This window comes from Embiotoca jacksoni, unplaced genomic scaffold, assembly GCF_022577435.1.
Source record: "Embiotoca jacksoni isolate LCO1_2020_lvr unplaced genomic scaffold, fEmbJac1.0.p SCAF_43, whole genome shotgun sequence".
NCBI lineage: Eukaryota > Metazoa > Chordata > Actinopteri > Embiotocidae > Embiotoca > Embiotoca jacksoni.
The window spans coordinates 1901516-1924612 of NW_027185396.1; the positions used below are offsets into that span (position 1 = coordinate 1901516).

Consider the following 23097-nt stretch of genomic DNA (forward strand, 5'->3'; position numbering starts at 1 on the left):
AATAAGGCAGAAATTGTAAAACCCCTTCCGTTGCTGTACGAGTGCCGACCGCTTACCTTGGTGTCATGGATTCCATCACATGTTCAACATTCCTTCACGATCCTGCACAATATTGACTTGAATCCTTTCTGCAGTTTTGTCAGCTGCACATTCAGGCTGCTGCTCTCCTCTTCTAATACATCGCAAAGGTGTCCGACTGGATTCAGATCTGCTGACGGGGGACGACTCTGAACTCACTGTTCAGGAAACCAGTTTGAGACGAGTTTTGCTTTGTGACATGGTGCATTATCCTGCAGGAAGCAGCCAGTAGAAAATAATAAACTGTCTTCTTCCCTTTAAAACTAACCAGTCATGGTTTGAATGCCACAAAGTGTCAAAGGAAACATTCCTCACACTATTCCTCCACCAGCAGCAGCAGCTTGTACTTTGGACAGAGAGCTGGTTGGGTTCACGGATTCATGCCATTGACATCTAATTCTGCAGTTTCAGCAGAAATCCAGATTCGTCCAGCCAGCCCACACATTTCCAGTTTTTCTGAGCCTGAGCTCATTGCAGCCTGAGGTTTCTAACCTGATGCGTCGCTCTGCTGCTGTAACCTGTCCACCTCAAAGCCGGACGTGTCTTTCATTCTGAAGTTTCTGAAACAGTTTTAAAGAGTTATCTGAGTTACCGTTGTTTTTTTTTTTGCTCGGCTCCAACCAGTCTGGCTGCTTTCCTCCGACCTCGGACATAAAGAAGTGTTCACTGGAGGTTTTTTGCTTTTAGCACCACACCGAGTAAGACTGAGATCAGACGTTTCAGAAAAACTCAAATCAGTCAGTCTGAGATCATTTCCATTATGAGGTTGTTTCTTTTAATTATAAGATTATTATAGTTATGATAAAAAAAAATGTGTTTCTACTTTTGTGGTTACAATACGCCTCTGTACCATTCTTCAGTTGGAACTTCCTCTCGCTGATAAATCCATTCATCTTGGAGACTCAATTAGAATTACATAATTGTGCTGCAATCACACTTTTAGTATTCTGCTTTGTGTAAAATAAAAGCATTCATTAAAATCGTGAATCATCCCCAAACTTTAGAACATTATTTTTACATTTTTCAGTCATGTTTGGCCTTTTTTTGCAGTTTTTTCGTACGTATTCACCAAAACACTGACATGGCCAAAAACGTTCTAATTATTTTGATAAGACATAAATGTTTGTGGACTTTTCTTTATTTGCACTTCATCGCACAGGCTGGTTATGAATGCAACTGTTTTTCACACTAGGATTCCCATATTTTGATGACCACAGAGCAAATAGTAGTTCATAATTTGGTATATAAGATCAGAAACTTCCACACTTGTGCCGGAGAAAGTGTTCTGCAGGAAAAACCTCAGCAGGTATTCACGGAGAGTTCAAGACAAACTCCAGCTGACAGTTATATGAACATTGTTTTATCTGTGCGGGCGGATCACAGACCTGAAAGCAATTGTGTTCCCACCAACTGTGCACCCGCTGCCTCCCGAGAGCGTTGTCAAGCTGATCCGAGCTGAGAGCCGAGCTGTGTGGAGGCAACATCTAAAGAAGGTGTTAAGTACACTGATTAAGTACACTGATCTAGTTTGTAAGTAAATATATATGAACTGAGAATACAATTATTTGGATGGCAAACAAATTCTCTCAGTTTTGTCGATGCCGTCACCATGCCAACCACTGCTGCTCACAGGCTGCTCTTTGTCCAGCGGAACAGGAAACGGTATCTGCCGGTAGATATACGAGCAGCAGACGAAGGTATATCTGCTGATGAAGGGATCGACATGCTGACGGCACTCACAACGTAAAATATCCCCAAAAAGAAAGTCGTGCTTCTACATATAAAATAATTTTAATAGGAAAGCGCAACGTGATGTCAACTGACCTCCATGTAGCTCAACACTCACACTTTTTCTTTTTATTCTCAGTATGTCCTGGAGCTCCCCTTAAAAAGTATGTACTGTTGCTTGTAGTAGGTAAAGAATTTGACATACTACTTCATCATAAAAATGCACTTTGACCTTTGACCCTCTGGTCATATTCATCGCAAAGAAAAAGAAAAAGAATGCAATTTGGAACGAGTATGCTTCCTTTATTGCCTCTTCTTCTTCTTCTCCTTCCTTTTGTGGGCGGAGCATCAGCGCCACCAACTGTCTGTGCAGCTCAGTCCATGTGATGTGTCTTACGCTGCAAAGGATTGTGGGTCAGAACAGCCAGAGCAGCACGCCAATCTGCAGACTGTAGAATACGACCGGATGCAGTAGAACATCCTGGTACTTCTGGCATCCTACATCTAACATACTATGTATTGGGACGTACTAAATCTTTTTCTGGCGTACTGAATAGTCTGGTAGTCTGGATACTGGAACGCAGGGCTTGTCTCTCTCCCTGCTGTTACCTGCCGGCCACGCCCACCTCACCTGCTCTCAGTTCCCTAATCAGCACCAGCTGCTCTCACTTTCCAATCACCTGTCAGTATTCATTCGTCTGGTTTTCTTTCAGTCTTTGTCAGTCCGTTGTGTTCAGTCCGTCTTCCCTGAGCTCCGTGTTTCCCTCCTGCTCCCCGTTCACCTGCTCCACATTCCTCCGTTTCCCTCTGTGGATTTTAGTTTGTTTCTGAGTTCATTTGAATCTGTTGGTTTGGTTTTCTGTGTTACTTTTGTTGAACCTTTGCCCCGTTCTTTTGTTGATTAAATAAATCTGATCTTTTATGTAAAATGGCCTTGTATTTGGGTCCACCCTTCTCTTGTAACACAACAAACAAAACTTTGGATTCGCAAACAAATGTTTTTGACTTGCAACCAAAAAGGCTGGATTTGCAATCAAAACTTTTTATAATGCAAAAACTGTTTAGTTTAAGAAGCAAAATTCTGAAATATGTCACTAAAACAATAAGAGCAAATTTGTTTGCAATCCAAATAATTTCATTCTCAGTTAATATTTTGACTTACAAACTTGATTTTTTTGAATGCAGAGAAATTTGCTCTCAAAACTTTTATTTTGCTTGTATAAAAAAGACCCCAGAATATCTTCATACTTGTGCTGTCTGCTTTAAACTGCTACAGACAGATTGTTAATATATATATATATATATATATATATATATATATATATACACATATATTCAGTCTGGTGCAACTTCATCAGCTGACATCTCATCAAAACAGTGTTGCTGACCTGTGCACTTTCCTCACCAATGCAGCATTTATTATTCAAACCGCTCATTCCCTGAACTTTATAGCAATGCAGCAGCTGCCAGCAGTGTTGATCTGTTTACGTGCAGGCTGGTGTTGAATTCAGAGCCATATACGTTCTTTATGCACTGACTGTATGGAAACAAAACAGGACATGAGGGTCATTTTGTTGCTGCCTTTGTTTTCATTTGTTGTTATGGGTGATCAAGTGGAAGGTAAGTTCTGTTTTTCCAATTACCTACTTCAAGTGGGATATAGTAGGTGACCATTCTTGCTCGGAGGCAGACGATGTTGACTGCTGAACATGTGAATTAGGAAAGCATTAGTTGTCCCTTTTGTTGTGAGCTCCTTCAGCAGTCCGATCACGTTTCCAGCTGCAGACACTGTGGATTTACACCCACACATTTAAATCGGAGCCGAGCGCACCACCGTTTATCTGCTGCTCTGGGCACAAAACCCGGGTTGGTATCAACAGTCACATCAGCATTCAAAAACGGTCCAAATCAGTTCTTCTTAACTGGAATCTCTTTGTTCACAGAGATGAAATTAACAGTAAAACTGTTTTAGATTAAGTTAAACTTTGTGAACGCTCACACTTTGGACTGAAAACTAAAATGCCACCAAAATCTGCACCATTACAAGATGGAAGAGATGAAAAGAGTTGATTAACCAACTGTTGGAGATTGTTGCTGATTAAGATGGCAAACCAACAAACAACTGATTGCAAGTAGGAGGATTCAAATCAAGGCAGAATTGCTGAACTATTAACTGACCAAAAAAACTGTTTTAGAAATGCAAACCATCAAAGGAAGAGGTGAAGTTTGTTGGGAAGTTTATTTAAGCAAATCAGAAATAGGCATTTCTAACTTTTACAATATCTGGTGAGTGAACACGTGAGTGTTTGGACTGCTAATTTTCTTTTTGAAAGCTGTATCCGTTTCTGTGCCCACAAAGTAATCGTCATTTAACTGTTCAAATCACCGTGGTTTTATTTTCTATGACCACTCAGGTGATGGGCAGTGATTACTGATACAAAGCATAAGATGGGATCGAGCTACTGAAACTGGTGGAGCTGAGGTTGGCCGAGACTTTGGCTCTCTGTTGGGCAAGTTACTGGAAAGTCTGATACATCCAGTTTAAATGTTTTCAATGGCCCTAAAGAAAAATGCTTAGCATGCAATAATTTGATAAATACAAGTAAGGTAAAAGTCTCAGCTACTTTAAGACATTTCAACCATGGACAAAGGAATCTTCGATCTTTGTTTGTGAGGACCTTGCTACCAGGAGAGGAGACCCTGTGTGTCTGTGTGTGTGTGTGTGTCTGTGTGTGTCTGTGCGTGTGTGTGTGTGTGTGTGTCTGTGTGTGTCTGTGCATGTCTGTGCGTGTGTGTGTGTGTGTCTGTGTGTGTCTGTGCGTGTGTGTGTGTGTCTGTGAGTGTGTGTCTGTGTGTGTCTGTGCGTGTGTGTGTGTGTGTGTCTGTGTGTGTGTGTGTGTCTGTGTGTGTGTGTGTGTCTGTGTGTGTGTGTGTGTGTGTCTGTGCGTGTGTTACGGTACAACTGATGGGATTATCTGAGCTGCACCTGCTGCAGAGAGACTTACGTTAACTAAACTAACAACAAGCTTCAAAATGTCTCTCGCGAAGCCAAAAAGACGTGAAATTGATTTTGAAAATCGACAAACCGAAGTGTTTGTTGGAGCTACGATTCAAAAGTAATGAAGCAAAGTAAGTGGAAATGGCAAAATCCAGGCGGTTCCATTTACCGCGCCGAGGCGGATGAAAATAAAGATCTGTTTTATGATGATTCAATCAGGCCTGCTGAAATTTGTCTGGGTGCTATTTCAGTTGTCACCTTAAAGTTGGATGCGGACCTGCTATGTTTTATTTGTATCATTTACAGACCCAAGCTGTTTTAATATTTTATGTTGTGTTTTGCTGTCTTGAATATATAATAATAAAAGGGAGTGATTAGTTAATTCCATGTATTATTATATCGGTTAACATGAGATGACTGAAGTAATTAAAGGAAACGCTCAGTAAAGCGGCTTTAAACATATTGTGGAAATCATTTAAAATTAAAACAAATATCAGATAAACTGTTAAAACCATCGTTATTTAAGGCCCCTGTGAAATTTTTCTTTTTTTTTTTAAATAGCTTCAGTAAACAATGTAAATGACCTTATCAACATACCACAGAAAACTCAAAGCAGTTACAGGTTCATGATGACAAACAGTATGAGATACAGAAAGTAACCTACAGCTGTAAGGTGCACGAGTTACTGCCTCGACAGTCCAGGAGATGATGAAAATACAGAAACACAACATGTCACTGAATAATGTATTAAAAAATAAAAAGAGAGAGAAGTCGATATTCCTTTATCTGCAAATCAGATTCAACACAGTAGCAGGACGAGGTCTGTATCTTGTAGAGAAGGAAATGCAGGGAACATCAGGAAACGAAGCACAAATCTCAAAAGGAAATGTTTATTTCCGCAGGCATACAGCGACCACAGTGTCAGCTAAATACAAAATACTTCAGTCATGCAGATGATTGTAGAAAAGACCATCAGGACAGCTGCTGAGCAGTCCAACAGCAGCCACCACGAAGCTCCCCAATGTCTCAGAGTCACACAGATCCAATTAGCTTCTTTGCTCCTTTTCTTTCTGTAAAATCTTCCACCTGCTGTATTTTTGGAATCGTGTTGTTATTCAACCCTAACCCTATTACACAAAACTCTGGTGTTCCTTCTCGTGAAGGTTCCCGTAGACGCTGAGTCTGCTCATTCAGTGAAGAATGACTCCAGTGACCAAATCACAAAGATGAGAAAACTTAGATTAAAGGCAATAAAGTATTGTAACATTTCTGGACCTTTTAGGAATCTAACCCTTAGGGTTATTTTTGCAGGGGTCTTTTTTCCCGCGTTTGCATCCATTTGCGATTTTCGTAGACCAAGATGAACCCGACTGCACCAAGAAGAGCGCAACGGTGCAACAGGTGGTCTTTCAATAAAGATGCACTGGTGTTGTGTAATTTTGGTGTCAATATTACGGTGAACTTTCACCTGAGAGCTTTTTTGTGGCCTCACAGACGTATCCAAACTCCCACAGACAGTTTTGTCAATGTCCTTCACATTAAATCACACTTCAATAATTAAAATACAATTTTGTTTGATTGCAACCTTCTGATTCAGTTGAATCATATTAAAAGTTAAGCTGACTGCCATCTATTGAATTGGATGTGAATCAGGCAGTTAGTGCGTGTTTTGTTGCAGCAGCAAATAATTGCAATGAATTATACATGAAAGGATTCAAAAGCCTCCTCATCTACTCACGTGGTTTGGTCATCAAACCAGCTGTTCAAGGCCTGAGTGACACTGTCCTGAACCCTTTCAGCAGAAATGACAATTTACACAGGTTGGCTTTGGTCATTTAATAAATGATTGCAAAATAAATTGGGCACACTCAAAGCTTTCATGCAGTTTATTTATTAACACCACAACATGACTGAGTAAAGAGCACATTGCTCTTCATCAATTCAGTTATTAATAAATGAATTGCATTGGGAGCATAATTTACTTCTGCTCACTCTTTGTCATGTCAGTGTTTGCTGTGTATAAGACAGATATCATGAACCTCGTCCTCCGCTGGGCAGCGGTGTCACAGTTCATCGTTTGTTAGTTCTGTCTTTTTGTCGTATCAGTTTCTTCCTCTCCATTTTAGTCTGTTCTTGTTTAGTTATGCAGACTATCTTTTTTGCTCCCTACCTTCTTTGTCAGATCGTTGTTGTTTTTACCACCAAGTCTTTGCCTGAACAATCTTCCAGACAAGCATGTCAGAAAATAACAGTTCATTTATTTGTGTAAAAAGTTCATAAATTTATTGTAAAGATGTAAGACTGCTTTTTGTAGTGCATTCTGCTTTCATGTTGTGTTTAACTGTTTTCAAGCAGGAAAATTAAATAAAAATCGGGCCCATGAAAGAAATAAACATAAACTTTTGTGCACCCCAAGCACGCACACTTCACTGCACAAATCTTTAGCAAATCTCAGCATGTTCACTCAATGTTCCCAACGAGTGCTGGTATGCTGGCAAAGAAGACATAAACACAGCGTACGGGTTCATTTCAAAATTTTAAATTCAACTGCATTTGAAAAAACAATATTTCCTCCAAGTCCAAATATATTGGTGCTCTTATCAAGGTGGAAAGCCTCAAGAGAAAATATTCACCATCCACTTTCAGTCACATCCCACAGAAAGAAGGACTCCAAACAGGTTGTCGTAAATCTCCAGTGACAACGAGATAAGTTAGAAAAATGGCTTCCCAACACCGGATAAGAGTTCTACATTGCACACAACTGAGGCAGGCAGCAGTCTTGTAGTTTTTTAGGCCTAGAAGATATTTATTTTAAGATTTTTTTTAAACCTTATACTTATATTCCTCTTATGTACAGTGGTGTGAAAAAGTGTTTGCCCCTCCTGTTAAAACATAACTTAACTGTGGTTTATCACACCTGAGTTCAATTTCTCGAGCCACACCCAGGCCTGATTACTGACACACCTGTTCTCAATCAAGAAATCACTTCAATAGGACCTGCCTGACAAAGTGAAGTAGACCAAAAGATCCTCAAAAGATAGACATCATGCCGAGATCCAAAGACATTCAGGAACAAATGAGAAAGAAAGTAATTGAGATCTATCAGTCTGGAAAAGGTTCTAAAGCCATTTCTAAAGCTTTGGGACTCCAGAGAACCACAGTGAGAACCATTATCCACAAATGGAGAAAACATGGAACAGTGGTGAACCTTCCCAGGAGTGTCCGGCCGACCAAAATTACCCCGAGAGAGCAGCGACGACTCATCCGAGAGGTCACAAAAGACCCCACGACAACATCCAAAGAACTGCAGGCCTCACTTGCTTCAGTTCAGGTCAGTGTTCATGACTCCACCATCAGAAAATACTCTGTGGACTGACGAGACAAAAGTTGAACTTTTTGGAAGGTGTGTGTCCCGTTACATCTGGCGTAAAAGTAACACCGCATTTCAGAACAAGAACATCATACCAACAGTAAAATATGGTGGTGGTAGTGTGATGGTCTGGGGCTGTTTTGCTGCTTCAGGACCTGGAAGACTTGCTGTGATAAATGGAACCATGAATTCTACTGTCGACCAAAACATCCTGAAGGAGAACGTCCGGCCATCTGTTCGTGACCTCAAGCTGAAGCCAACTTGGGTTCTGCAGCAGGACAATGATCCAAAACACACCAGCAAGTCCACCTCTGAATGGATGAAGAAAAACAAAATGAAGACTTTGGAGTGGCCTCGTCAAAGTCCTGACCTGAATCCTATTGAGATGCTGTGGCATGACCTTAAAAAGGAGGTTGGTGCTGGAAAACCCTCCAATGTGTCTGAATTACAACAACTCTGTAAAGATGAGTCGGCCAACATTCCTCCACAGCTGGAAAAGACTCATTGCAAGTTATCGCAAACACTTGATTGCAGTTGTTGCTGCTGAGGGTGGCCCAACCAGTTATTAGGTTTAGGGGGAAACACTTTTTCACACAGGGCCATGTGGGTTTGGATTGTTTTTCTCCTTTAATAATAAAAACCTTCATTTAAAAACTGCATTTTGTGTTTACTTGTGTTATCTTTGACTAATACAGTATTTAAATTTGTTTGATGATCTGAAACATTTAAGTGACAAACATGCAAAAAAAATAAGAAATCAGGAAGGGAGCAAACACTTTTTCCACACCACTGTATGTATCAAAATGTCAAAGTAAGACACTTCAGGTTCAACCAGTTATCATTTGCATTGTTATTTTCTGTGTCATTCTTATCCCCTCAAATCACTTTATGCCTGATATCTCCATGCACTTCGCTCCTAATTATTCACATTAGCTCTTCCAGTGTTTTGGCAGCTTTTCATAATTTATTTCCCACTTCAGCTGGAGTCTGGCCTCACGCTGATACCCGAGTTCACCGAGCTGCTTTTTTTCCTGCTCTCCTTTTCAACTTGAATCAGTCTTCAGTGTCTGGTAGGCAGGGGCACCTCAGAAGTCATCCAGCCTGTTCATTAAATCCATTAACATTTTTCATCCATGATTATCACTTAGAAAAACAGCAGCACTCCGTCACTGAGTGTTTATACCTGAGAGTTGAATTGGTGGAAAAAAGGAAAAACTGTTGCAAAAGCTGTTACAGGTACAACGAAAATATGGACACAAACGAGCACTTCATATCAGTCCCTCCAGGAAATTGGGATCGCAATAATTAACACAAATTCGAGCAAACTTCATAATATTTGCAGGAGCTTGCAATTTTTTTAATTGCGGCCATTTTTCCGCAAAAAATATCGTCAGCAGAAGCTGTGCTGAAAGTATTAACAGTATAAAGTTAATCTTTTCAAACAACACTCTTTATTAACAAAAATAACTCCTCATTTGCAATCAGAAAAGCTGTGCTACTGTTTTCATCACCAAATAAAACTGCACTAGAGGAAACAGGAAGTGACGGGGTTTGTGGGAAATGTGTTCTTCACATTAAAATGATGATTAAATGTTTGTGATCAAAGGAAGTGATTCCATATTACTGGATGTTAAATGAGTTTTCTCCACACGTCCAGTTGTCAGAGACGTCTCTTTGTTGGTTTCATCCAGCAGGTCTATGTGTTGAATGAACATGAATTAAACAGCATCTAAAGCTCTTATTTTGACAGCTGATGTCGTCCTTGTTTCTATATTCCAGTCACAGACCGTCTGTTCTGGAAACATACGCAGCTTTTAGGAGTTCAATACATAAATAAAAAAAGATTAGAACTAAAATATTGATGTGATGTGCAGCGTGATTATTACCAAAGAAAGTGATATTTATTCCTTTATGAGGTAGTGTCTAAAAAAAAATCTCAACTTGCAATTCATTCTAATTACTGCAATTTTACACCGCAATTCTTTTGAAAATCCGCTGCAAAATCAAACATTTTTGATTTCAACAATCACAAAAGAACTCAGAAATCCTGGAAGAATTGTTAAACATATGTGCACGTTTTCACCGTCAAGGCAGTTTTACAGTCGCTGCAGTCAGTTATCATAACTTTAGTTTAGCAGCACATCCTTTCATTTTTTTCTTTCCATTCTTGTCTCATTAATTTTCTCAGCTCACTTTCTTCTCCCTTTTTTATTTCCCATCAGCAGTGGGAAGAAAATAATTTTCTTTAAAACTCTCCATTCTGGATTTGATCAAAGTTGGCACATGAAATGTAATCTCGTCGAGTGTTTGTCAATGGAACTTTTGTATTGCTTTGAGGAAAGAAACACAGGGAAGTCAATATGTTTTAATTATTCCTTTGACTGGGAAAAGAAGACCTAAACAGACCTATAGACCTAAACACTACTGTTTCATATGTCTGTGAAATGTAATTAATGAAAGGAGGACTGCTCACCATCGGTTGCAAAAAGATTTTCAAAAGCATACATTTTGGTTTCAACACACTTACTTGTACAAGTGTTTGTCTGTATTTTTCTAAAGTAGAGAAAGAAACTGAAAACAGTAAAACAAGAGCACTTATGGAATAATGTAATGTTAAATGTTAAATTTAAAAAAAAAAGTTTTACCTTTTAGATTCCTTTATGTAGTCGCTGTTTGCCGTAATGACAACTTTGCACAGTGCGAAATATGTGAAGCAGCTTCTTGAGGTCGTTGTCCTCACTCTTTGCCTTCAACAAAAATCCAGTTGTGTTGTGCCTGGATTGTGTTTGTATACAGCAGATATCCCTATTCAACTACTGCATTGCAGTATTAGGGGGATACTGTGGAGCTATGTTGCCGGGTTGATGGCAACCCTCCAGCCACCCTTCCTTTGAACTATGAGCTCACATAAAATATTGGGTTATGAATTATTGTTTGGAGAAAACAAGCAACCTGGCGATGACACCATAGGCTGTCAGACAGTTGAAAAATGTAAGAATTAATCCAGAAAATAAGTTTGTTACATTGCAGAGGAAACACAAGAACAATTGGTAAAACAAAGTACTCTGAAAACATTTGACTTAAATGTCTTTAAATCCTCCTCTCCAATATGAGATGAAAAATGGCAGCAGGAAAAAACTTCAGGTCCCTGTTTCCCAAAGCATCAAAAGGTTCAGATCTCAGTCCCACTGCGAGCCTGTGAGTCAAGCTCATGTTTTGTCATGTGATCCTTTTAATGCTTTTTTTTTTTATTATATGAAGCAAAAAGTAATGCCATATTCTATCATGTTTTCCACACGATTTTTCATTAGTTGAGTGCCAACCAGCTTGTATTCATATATCGTTGGGCCCTCCTCTTACTGCAGTCATTTTATTTAAAAAGATTTTATCCTGATAATCATCCTGTAATGCCTCAAGTTATCTTGTGAGCCATTGGTGGTGGTGGTGACAAAGGAGGAGGAGTCAACCATCAATCTGAAAAAAAGCCATCTTTAGAGGCTGTATATTTAACCTGAGTGTTTGTGGCTAATTTGTATTCCTCTTTGAACAGGTGAATGCCTTCCTGTCCTTCGTGGTACCCATGGTGGCCATATCTGTGCTGAACGGGGTCATAGCCAATCAGCTGCTGCGGATGTTCCGCGAGGCCGAGCAGGACAACCGCGTCTGCATCATTGGAGGAAACCCCACCGTGCTGAATGTTACTGTGGAGTCCAACCGGGCTCAGTCGCTTCGGCACGGAGTTCTGGTTCTCCGTAAGTGAATCCCCCCAAAAAAAGACACGCACAGAAATAGAGCAGATTATAGAGATGAAGGTTTAAATGACCCGTTTTTAGACAACAGGGATACCGAGGATAACCAATTGACTCTCTCTGAAAATGAAACATCCAGCTGATTAATTTTCTGTCTATTGCTCATGTTACTTTGAAGCCAAAATTGACAAACAGAAAATACTGTTGCACATAAAAAGGATTTTTTTTTTTTTTTTTTTTTTTTTTTTTTGGACAATATGGGTTCAGAGCTTTCAGCTTTTGAGGGGGCGTTCATTAAAATTGTGCTTTGACATTGACATTGAATTTCAAAATGTGATGAGACAGCTTTTCCTCCATCCAAAGATCAGCACTGATGAGGTGGTTTATTATTCATCCACGGTAGAAATTGGAATGTCAAAGTTCTCAAATGTAAAATAATGCAGAAATTTGTGCACATTTCTTATGAACGAGCCAATCAGTGATCCAATGAACCAATCAGCGATCCAATGAACCAATCAGTGATCCAATGAACCAATCAGAGATCCAATGAACCAATCAGAGATCCAATGAACTAATCAGAGATCCAACGAACCAATCAGTGATCCAACGAACCAATCAGTGATCCAACGAACCAATCAGAGATCCAATGAACCAATCAGAGATCCAATGAACCAATCAGAGATCCAGTGAACCAACCAGTGATCCAATGAAAACAGATTGAAGGCTGAGTCTTGAAGATCTGCCAGTAAAGAGCCCTTTTAAGCAGTTCTCAACCTTTTGTGTTTGAGTTCACGCCATCGCCCAGTAGGACAAGCAGACAACACACTCAGTCAGTTTTTATTATACACATACGCATTTTAGAATACCCACACCTTTCTACATGAACCTGCTGCTCCATCAAACTGTCAGTGATCTGCACTTCATTTACTCCTGCTGGATAAATGATCCAAAGCCACCGAATTCCTCATTGTTATCTTGTCAGCGATGTCGAGGTAAATCCAGGAGCTGCAGCTGATAATCATCGCCTGCACAAACAACCAACGATGGAATAGACTGATTTATTTTCAGAAAAAACTCATTTTAAACTTAGTTAGTTTAGTCATTTAAAGTTTGTTTTCTTTTGCAATTAAGTGTGCACAAGCTGGGAGGGTCTGAATGCTTTCAGAAGCCACGATGGAGCCATAACAAAAAGTTTGCACGCTAAATTAAATTCTGTAAAAAATAATAAATTGGGAGTGGTGATGAAACAGTTAAAAAAAAAAATCTGTCGCATGGACTGTATCACTTCCTGTTAAGCATAGAAATAAAACGTACAGTAAGACACTACAAGAAGATGATCGAATATGCATGGTTCCATGTATCGAAGAGTCACTGCCAATCAATATTTATCTGCAATCTTTGCTCTGATCTCTTTTTAATCAACGCACACTCTTCAGATCTCAGTTTGATGTCTGTGGCATTTAATCAGAAATTGATAATAGAATGTATAATTTATTTTTGTAATAACTCCATTTCCATTGTTCTGATCTGTGTTGCCATATCACAGATTGAATTTGAAGCTTAATTGGATCAAGGGGAATATCGTCGCCAACCAGAAGGGTCCAGTGTTTCTAATATTCCCAATTAAAGCAGTAGTTGCTGAATTCTGTTCTGATGCGCAATCAGTAGTGTTGCTCTTTAGACAATCCAATTGGTTTGATAATGTCAAGTGATTTGGACACAGAAGAAGGATCGTTCTGCGCTCATCAATTATGAAAGAGGAGTGAGACTCCGACTAGAATAGGGCACTGATTAATCTCCCCTTTTCCCCTATCGACCCCCCCCTCCATGTCCATCCATAACTTCATTAGACGCGCTCTTTACATTCGTGCCTGTCATAATTGCAATTCGAAGCCCAGTTTTTTAAAATTAGCCTCTCTTTGTCCAGCTGTTTCATCATTTGGCAATTCAATACAAGCTTGTATTTCTCATTTTCTACACTGCGAACCCACACAGATCTTGTCAACAATAATTAAAACTGTTCACGGTGAGTTGTGGTTTCTAGAAATAGCCACAGACTTCAGGAAATGGGCCAACTCACAGTGATCTTTGCATTTAGTCCAACACCACTTGTGTGCTGTAGTCTGACTGACTGTCATACAAATCGGACAGACGCAGAGATTCAATGCAACTCATACCAGTCCTACAAGTCAATCAGGGGTGCAGGTATGTCATAAATATCAGGGTATTCGTGGAATTTACACCAGATTTTTTGACTACAACGACGGTGTTGTAGAGTGTGAAACCAAACAAAGGAACAACACATGTAGTAACATGGAATTTGGAGAACATGCGAAGATATATTTCACCAAACTTCACGAAATACAGTGAGGTCCTTCCAACAAAACATGACAACATTATAGAGAGGAAACCAAAATTACAAAAGTTACTACAGGAATGACATCTGGTTAGAAAAACTAACTTTTAACAGGAAGAAACGTCTGAGCCTCCTCTGGGTTTAACTTCTGTTCATTAAGTTTATCTCGTCTAATTTCTGACACACATCGGACTGCTCGCTCAGTTCATTTATCCACTGCAGAGCCAAACCATAGGGATTAATTAGATAATCTAACCCGATTGTGTCTTGATGGTTCAGGTTGTGAATTACAATCTCATTGAAGTGTTTTCGGACATTTACAAATGTGAAATCCTTCATCAATTCCTAATAGATGGCACATTAGATTGTGCCTGCAGTGATGCCTTATTCTGTTAACATGGCTCCTCCCATTTCTGCACCAGTGCATGTGCTTGTTTCCTTTTTTATTTACAAGATGAATGGGATCATTTGCATATTGAGCGGGGATGTGGGATCTGATTATAAATGGTCCCTTGAGACGCATGTGGAGATGCATGATAAGGCCAGGTGTGCTCTCACCTACTTAAAGCTGGCCACTTCAGATTAGATCACCTGTGACAGATTTTGAATGGCAGGTGTCCCTTTTCCCTTTGATTGCCAATATTGTGTCCTCATTATGTTACACAAACAATCTCCAAGCAGAAGCAGAGTGCTCACAGCACATATGGAGGTATATGCTCCACCAGAGTCTGGTTTGATTCCCTGCTCTCTTTCCCCACATTTCCTGCCTGACACTAACAATCATTCTGTTGTCATTACCCTAATGAGTCCATCATATCTACATATTGTGTTGGTCCTCTTCCATTGAGCCGCCATCTTGCCATGCTCTACTGTGTCCCAGAAGGGACAAACCAAACACTGGCTAAAAATATTTTTTGGTGAGTTTCACAGCTCCTGTAGATTCTCTTACATGCTTGGAAGGGGAGGGTGAGGCGAGGGGAGTTCAATCCTACACACTGCTTCTTAAAGATTGATTTCCAGTTGTGTTAATTTTCTATTTTCATCCAGTTCACCAAAACACTTTGTTTATACTATGATCTGATAAATACTGAAGGCATTTCCTTCCCAATTAAATTATTGGAGGGCTGTATTATCCATCAATGCCATCTATGTTTGTTAGCTGGGGGTCTTCTTTTTATTCTTTGGTGATGCATTAATTTGCTTCTTTACACATTGCCACATTCTTATTTTGGGAAGAACTTGAGTCAAGCTTTGAAGTAATCACAGTGCATTCACTTTTCTTGAAGGAAGTTTGGTTGGTTGGGATAGCTTTAATATCTTTTTAATGCACCAACAACATATTAGGAGGGGTTGATGAAAATATTCTGTCACAGTTATCACCAGAGGTTCATGGTTAAAAGGCCTGAAGCCGTATGTGCAAAGAGCTGAGACAGTGCAGGGTGGGTTGCCGTGGTTCCATAATTACTGCTCCTGGTTGTGATGACCGACTGACCAGTTGGGACCAGGTGACAGTGACGAATAGCGATGTGCCGAGAGCTGAGTGCTGAGCCTCTGTTCTGCAACAGACTCCAGACAAATGAGCTCTGCCACTGACTAGATGGACTACACACAGAAACACACAAACTGGTTTCACTTTTCCCATCGGAATTTTCATTGAAAGAATACATTTCCTTTCCCTTTTCCGCTGCGAAAAGTCGGTCTGATGTCATTCGACATGGAAACGTTTGTGGGGAAAGAAAGATTTATAGTCAGCGCAAAAATAAGTCACTCCATGGTTAATTATTTAGGTCGTACTAATGAGAGCAGGGTCTTGTGTCGTGAAAGGACAGACATCGTCGCTATTTCAAACAGTGTACATTAGTACATCCAGCAGAGAATGGAAAAACAATCATTGTTAAGTGTTGGCGACATTATGGGCTGCGTGTTTCTTCACTAGACCTGAAGAATCGCCTGTAGAATACCTGAGATGTACTTCACCACCGGTAGAGAAACAAGCTGAGGAGAGCCTGCTGTAGTCTCTCCTGACAGGCAAGTTGTCAATCAAATAGTGTGGCTGGCCGATCCCGCAGTGATTAGTGCCCTATTAATAGTTTTACTGGATGGAGAGGTAAAACGTAAAGAGGGCCCAGAGAGGTTTCTTTGGATGGAGTTTGTTGCCTCGGTCACAGCAGGCTTCTTTTAAGTGCCACGAAGCTAGCAGCTTACCATTACCATCACGGACTGTGACTGACAGGTACTAATATGCCTCAGTGAAATATCAATAAAAACACTTTGCTGCAGGGGAATGTGTCACTTCATGAATTCATTCTCGTATAGGATTTTAGCTGCTAAACAGTTTGGCGTCCCTTATGTCATATTTTTCATCTCAGGATGCACCAAACTTTATAAATGGGAGACAGGTCTGGACTGCAGGGATTCTCAATCATGTTACTGAGTTAATGTTGCTAATTAACCTAATTAATTGAGATGTTCCATCAGCTGTTTTTTTTTTTAGCTTTACCCAACTTTTCCAGCCATTTGTTATACCTGTCCTAACTTGTTTTAAACGTGTTGCTGCCATCAAATTCAAAATAATCACGTGTTTTTCATAAAACAACATGCGTGATTTTTGATTTTACACAGTAAAATACAATTCACATCATTTCCCTGTTGTTGTTGTGACTGAGTTGTTCAGCATGATTTGTGGGATGGTGGGACGTAAATTTGGTACTCTGTCTTTTCAATCAAACACTTTTCAGGGTCGTTATTCTCTCAGTTGTTATGTTATTGTATTTGTACAACTCTGACTGAACATTTGATTGATCCCGGCTTCTAATGCTCTCTCTCTCCTTCCCTGGTGTTCAGGAGCCGTGGTCATCGCCTTCGTGGTCTGCTGGCTCCCCTATCACGCTCGCCGCCTCATGTTTTGCTACGTCTCTGACTGGTCCGAGTGAGTAACAGTTCTTCTCAGTGAACCTCCAGCAGCTTGTTTGCTCACTTGATCCATACAGAAACACACCGATGCTGCATTTACTGTCCACACACGCACATATGCACCTTCAAATATACACATCATCTACACAGTTTCACGCACATACGCTTGAACCCTCGTACGAACACACACACACTATTATTGGCTACAGCCGTCATTTAGAGGGTCATCAGTTAGTGGTGTCTGACAGAAAAGAGCAGGTCAGATTCATCTTCCTGATTAGATTGCCTTCATTTAAAATTCTCATCCTCTCTCATTCACTCTGTCCCTCTCTTTTTTTCCTCTAGCTCTCCTCTAATGATTAGCCTTTCCAAATTATATATTGTTTTCCTAATCAAATCAAACAGACACCATTCCAGTAAATGGAATTTGGTGCTCAAAAAAATGCTGTCCTCTGGTTTTATATACATGATGGACAAACTGTCTTTAAATGTGGCAGCAGAAAATAATGCATCCTCACTGTCCATTAAATCAAACACACAAACCAAATGGTTTCAAGGCTTTCTGAATAAATATGAACTTAACAGCATGATGGTACCCTCCAAATGTTGAAGACAGTTTGCAGAGATCTTAAATCTTTCCAGGAACGTAATCACGGATATCTGGGCCTGTGTAACGGGTGGAAAAGTGTCTGGGATTAGCGTTCTTTGGATGTAAAATAAAATGTGCTGCAGTCAGTGGAGCTCCACGAGACATGAAAGCAAGTATTATAGAGACAGCTGCTCGGACATCTTAGGGGAGACTCCAGATGAACCAACATGCAACCATGACTACAGTTTTTATGTTGTTTACAAGGTTAAAAATGAAGAAGCTTTAAAAAAATTAAAGCACTAACTGTAGCAAACAATGACAAACAATGATTTGTAAAAGTTGATTATAAATTAAATCAGACTTTCGGTTATCTAATCTCTCACCAACATATACAACATTACAACTTTCTATATGACGAAGAATTTGGGAGGATGATTTTATTTTTTTTATGTTTCATTTTGTGGAAAGCTTTTCATCTCTGGTCCTCTGTGTGTCTCCCCCTGCTGTGTTACCTGCCTGCCTCACCAACCTCACCTGCTCTCTGTTTCCTAATCAGCTCCAGCTGCTCTCACTTTCCAATCACCTCCGTCAGTATATATTCTCCCGGTTTTCATTCCCTTCTTGTCAGTTTGTTGTTAGTTTGTGTGCCGTGTGTTTTCCTCGTGTTCCCTCATCCACTGCTGCAGCTTCCTGCCTGTTTCCCTCTGTGGGATTTTGGTTTCCATCCCTCTTCTTGCGTTCAGGTCCAAACTCCTTAACAGTTGAGTAAAGTTTTAAATTGTATTTCAAAAATAAAGTGGAAATTTTGAGGATAAACTGAATCTGAAGTAGGATTTCATCGACTCATCTTGTAGAATCACACGTGATAAGGAAGTAGTTTGATTTACTCTCAAAAGTTCAACTTAAATCTTGGAATGTAATTTTACACTGGAAACATAATTTCAGCTTTATTGTTGACATTTTGGATTGTTTTTTCTTGACATTTTAACTTTTTTTTCTTGTGGGCAAAGTTAAATAACATTCTCTTATTTTTGTTATTCCTGGAAGTGGCCCTGATACTTGGTACATATCTCTTAAAAAAAAAAAAAAAAAAAAAAAAAAGTTGTAAACTGCAATTAGGGATCTCTTCAAAAAACGTTTTAAGACAAAACTACCAGGGATGATGATAAATGGCTGAGCTACAGGTACAAAATAGAGTACGAGCAATATAAAATGGGTACGGTGCACAAAGCAAGGTTACCTTTTTAGCACAAGTGCAGTCGACATGCTCGCCATGCAGACGTTCCACATAGTCTCAACTTTTCGACTGCACTTGGTGGCAAGTCACCCGTTGTTATGTGCGTCCCCAAACACCCCTCCCACAGAAGGACCACCATAACAATGTTTAGAAGAAGAGAATTCCGCTAATGAAACTATAATGAAAACATTTATTGACTTTACTGTATTTTATGAGAAAAGTTAAACACTTTTTGAAAGGGAGTCTTTTGAAGTCGGAGGTTTTTTTGCAGCCCGGCCCTAGTGGTCCTCAGTTCACTTCTGCATTGGCTTCACTTCAGACCCAGCGACTACATCCATTTTTATATGCAGGCTTATGGACTGCACGTGACCAGTGCTGTCTTCCAAACAACATACTTCCCTCAGTACACGAACTAATAGTGCTCTTCCATGTCAGGACTCTTACTGTGTAGTGCAGGAACTTTAACAGAGAAGTGATGTTTCAAATCACACTGTTGTTTTGCACTGACAGGAAATGACCTCATCATGTGAACACATCAGCCTCAAAAATATCTGCAGCTTTAATTATTTTACCCAGAATTCAGTGTGTTTTTGTGTCCTCTGTTTAACACTCAATAAACACATTGATTCTTCTGTCCAGCAGCAGCAGTGGAAAAGAAACACTTTGTGTTCAGGAACAGCTGCAGCTTTCTCAGACACTTTTAATTTGAAAATCCTTTACTTCGGTGGCCCCGCCCCTTCCTCTATGGAGCCAAGATGGCGACCGTTTAGGGTGGAAAGTGTCCAGAGTTTCACACTTCTTCTTTTTTGGAGTGTTCTGAGTGATTCATCCTGGAACTTGTAGTGTTCTGATGTTTCTGTACTGACAGAGAGAACACACTGATGTACTCAGAGTAGAGAGTTAGTACACAAGTAGAACATCTGGAACACCAAGTAGAACGTCTGGAACACAAGTACAACATCTGCAATGCAAAGTACAACATCTGGAACATAGCTCTGGTTGTTGTGGCCCTAGAGAGTAGATGTTATAAGAGCCCTGCTGCCAGTTCGTCAGTGTCCACTCCTGGTATTGCAACAAAAAATAATTTCCCCATCAACCACTCAGAGACGTCTATAAAATTGTTGAAAGGACACCACTGCAAATAAAGTCAGTCATTACTAGACAAATATTTCACTTTCCCACATTCTGGAAAAGGTTTTAGACATGAATGAGTGAACTGATGTGACAGCAACTGTAATCCTTTATTTTGTGATGAAGAATCGAGTGTTCCTCAGACACGATCATGTCGGGTTCCTTGCCTCTCGGCTTTCCTCTGCTCCTCTCCATCACTGCCCGAGGACGAAGACTAAACTTGAAACATTTCTTATCTCTCTGACATGAGATTAACGCTTCTGTAGTCTATATGCTCTTCTATTTATCTACGGAAAGCTAAACATCTAATGTCTTATACATGCAAGAGAGGAGCTTATAATATTACTCAGATGATTTATTTACTGATGTGGTTATTATTTCACATCACATCCTACCCTGGTTGTAAAAACATTTTCTTTAAAATAAGTGGATTGTGTTACCACTGTATGGGTTGGTGTCCTCTGTACTGTGCCTGCAGTGGAGTTATTATTGAGAGGCAAGCTCTTATTATTCTCTTGGTAGTATTTTTTTTTTATATTTTTTGGGCCACAAGCGCCCCAGAAACTGCAGGTAGAACATCAGCATGACTTTCCTGGAAATAGCGCGAGTCAGCTCTCACTCTGTCTGCAGCATTGAAGGACAGCCGTCTTCAATTTCAGATGTAAAAGGGTTTTGTAAATACGTCTCTTCTGCAGGACAAAAAGCAGCAGTTGAATAAAGTTACTTTATCGCAGTTGGAAAGGATATTACAAAAAACGTTTCTTTTATCTCTCTTTCTCACCTGTTGAGATTTCCTCAGCTATCAATCTTGTTAGACACATATGGAGGCAGAGAGAGTGAAGGAGTGGAGGGGGCCGAGTGTGACTTCCTGTCGGCCTCTACCTCCAAGAGAGCCTCTAATCTGAACACTAGGATGCATCTTCTCAAGCAATTTCCTTAATTTATTTTAGGAACATGATAAAGCGCCAAGCCTTTCTAAACTACTGGTGTGGCTCATATTCACATTTTATCTGTTCTTGTGCATTTTATTTGGTGCCATATAAATAAAGTGTATTATTATTTGTATTATAATCACGGTTTATCAAGTTTATATGTACATATGTGAATTATGTATTTGAGCAATAAGTCGTAGCTAAACAGAATTTAGATTATGATAACGAAATAAGGCATTTCGTTGAATTTTTTTATGCTTCAATCAACCTTTTGTTGCTCATCTTTTAATGGCCAGAAAGTTTCAAAATATTAGATAATGGTGCACAACTTCCAGGACATAACGTGAACATAAAATGTATTAATCCCATGTAAGTCTTACTGGCTTTGGTCATCCATCTGCTGTATAATCAGTGCTAAAATGTCCCTAAAGTTACCATGGTAACCGACACCATACCAGAGTTGAGTCTGACAGTCTGACACGAGAAAGAGAACCATGCAAATCTCAGGATGTGATTCCTGAGGGACTCTGAGATCGATGTGATCTGACCCGGTGTGTCTCTGAAGGTCCACCTTCCCTCAGCTGACTGCTGATGAACATTTGACCATTTTAACTGGTCACAGCAGGAAACTAAACAAGTAACAGCAGAAAGTTTGATGACATCCACGGGGATTCTGGTCATTGACATCACACTGGATTAAAGCCTTAAACATTTCAGGAGTGAATACGAACTTTCAGGATTTTTGTGAAGTTTTAAGAACTGTTGGAGGAAGTATGCCCTTTTTTTATGGGACTTTTTTTAAGCTCCTTCTTCAGGGTTGGTACTCTCCCAGCCCATAAGGAACTACAGCGATATAAGTACGGTAATTCTTTACCGGTAAAACATTAGCCAACATTAGATTGAAAAAAATGGAACACGTTCATCCCCATTGTTTCGTTTTGCCTTATTAGTATTGTCCTGCCCATTTCAGTCTGTTCTCATTGTTTAGTCGTATTTTTATAAAATATTATTAAAATATATATTTTATAAAAATTAATAAATAGATCTCAAAACCATGAAAAGAATTTCAAGCAGATTGTCTGTGTCTTTTCCTCCATGTTTTCCTTGGTCAACAAGAGAAACTTCAGTCAGCCATTACTTCAATACATGATGTCACTGCAGGTTATTCATGTGGACATCAGTATGTCATAGTTTTGATGTCTTCAAGAGCAACAAAATATAGAGATCCCTTTTAATGAGTCCGAACTTCTGACTGGTCCTGGAGGTCTGAAATTTCAAACCTCTGAGTTGAATCAAACACAATCCTTTTTTTTTCTCGGAGAAAGCACTGCCTTCAAGACAATAGTCAGGAAACACGTCTCTACCGAGCGAACATCACAGCTTACATGAAAGATGGTAACATAACTGCTGTCTTACTTTACAGGAAGTGCAAAGATAAGTATCTGTGGCTGTCTTTGGGTTAAGGTATCATTAAACAGATTGAGGTACAGGAAGCATTGTGACATTGGAAAACGCACCTGTGCCTTTCATCATGTGTCATTACAGTGAAATATGTCTGCAGCTTGAGGAGGGTTTTCTATCAAAGTCAAAATGCTGGCAGAGCAAAGACTCACCAAGACTTGTATAAACAGCGGCCGCAGAATTACCTGAGTATATATAATGAAAAGGTCGTGTTCAATACACTGCCTTTCATTCATCTTTAATGGGGTCCCTGTGTGCAGACAGACAAATACGCCGTTGACCTGCTGCACGCTTCACTGACCCTCATCCATTGCAGGAGCAGAGCAGATCGATACACAAGATTCTGGTAACTGAGATGACGCTCTGGAGTAGCTATCTGTTCGGGACACATTCATATGTTAGGGCTGCTAACCTTTTCTTTTTCCCTTAATTCTCATTTGTGTGTGTGAAGATGTCTGTGACAGGCCCCCAGCCCTCTGTTCGCTGCATCAGTCTGCAGCAGGGGTGTCAAACTCATTTTAGTTAAGGGGCCACATACTGCCCACTTTGATCTCA

At 39.9% G+C, this 23097-nt stretch overlaps 1 protein-coding gene across 1 annotated transcript in view; it reads left to right on the forward strand.

Annotated features, from left to right (window-relative positions):
* The window catches only part of ntsr1 (neurotensin receptor 1 (high affinity)), a 53293-nt gene that overhangs the window by 15990 nt on the left and 14206 nt on the right, over window positions 1–23097 (forward strand). Inside the window, exons 2-3 of the mRNA XM_069169219.1 lie at window positions 11725–11926; window positions 17124–17208. Coding sequence (XP_069025320.1) covers window positions 11725–11926; window positions 17124–17208 — 287 coding nt within the window. The remainder of the gene's footprint in view (window positions 1–11724; window positions 11927–17123; window positions 17209–23097) is intronic.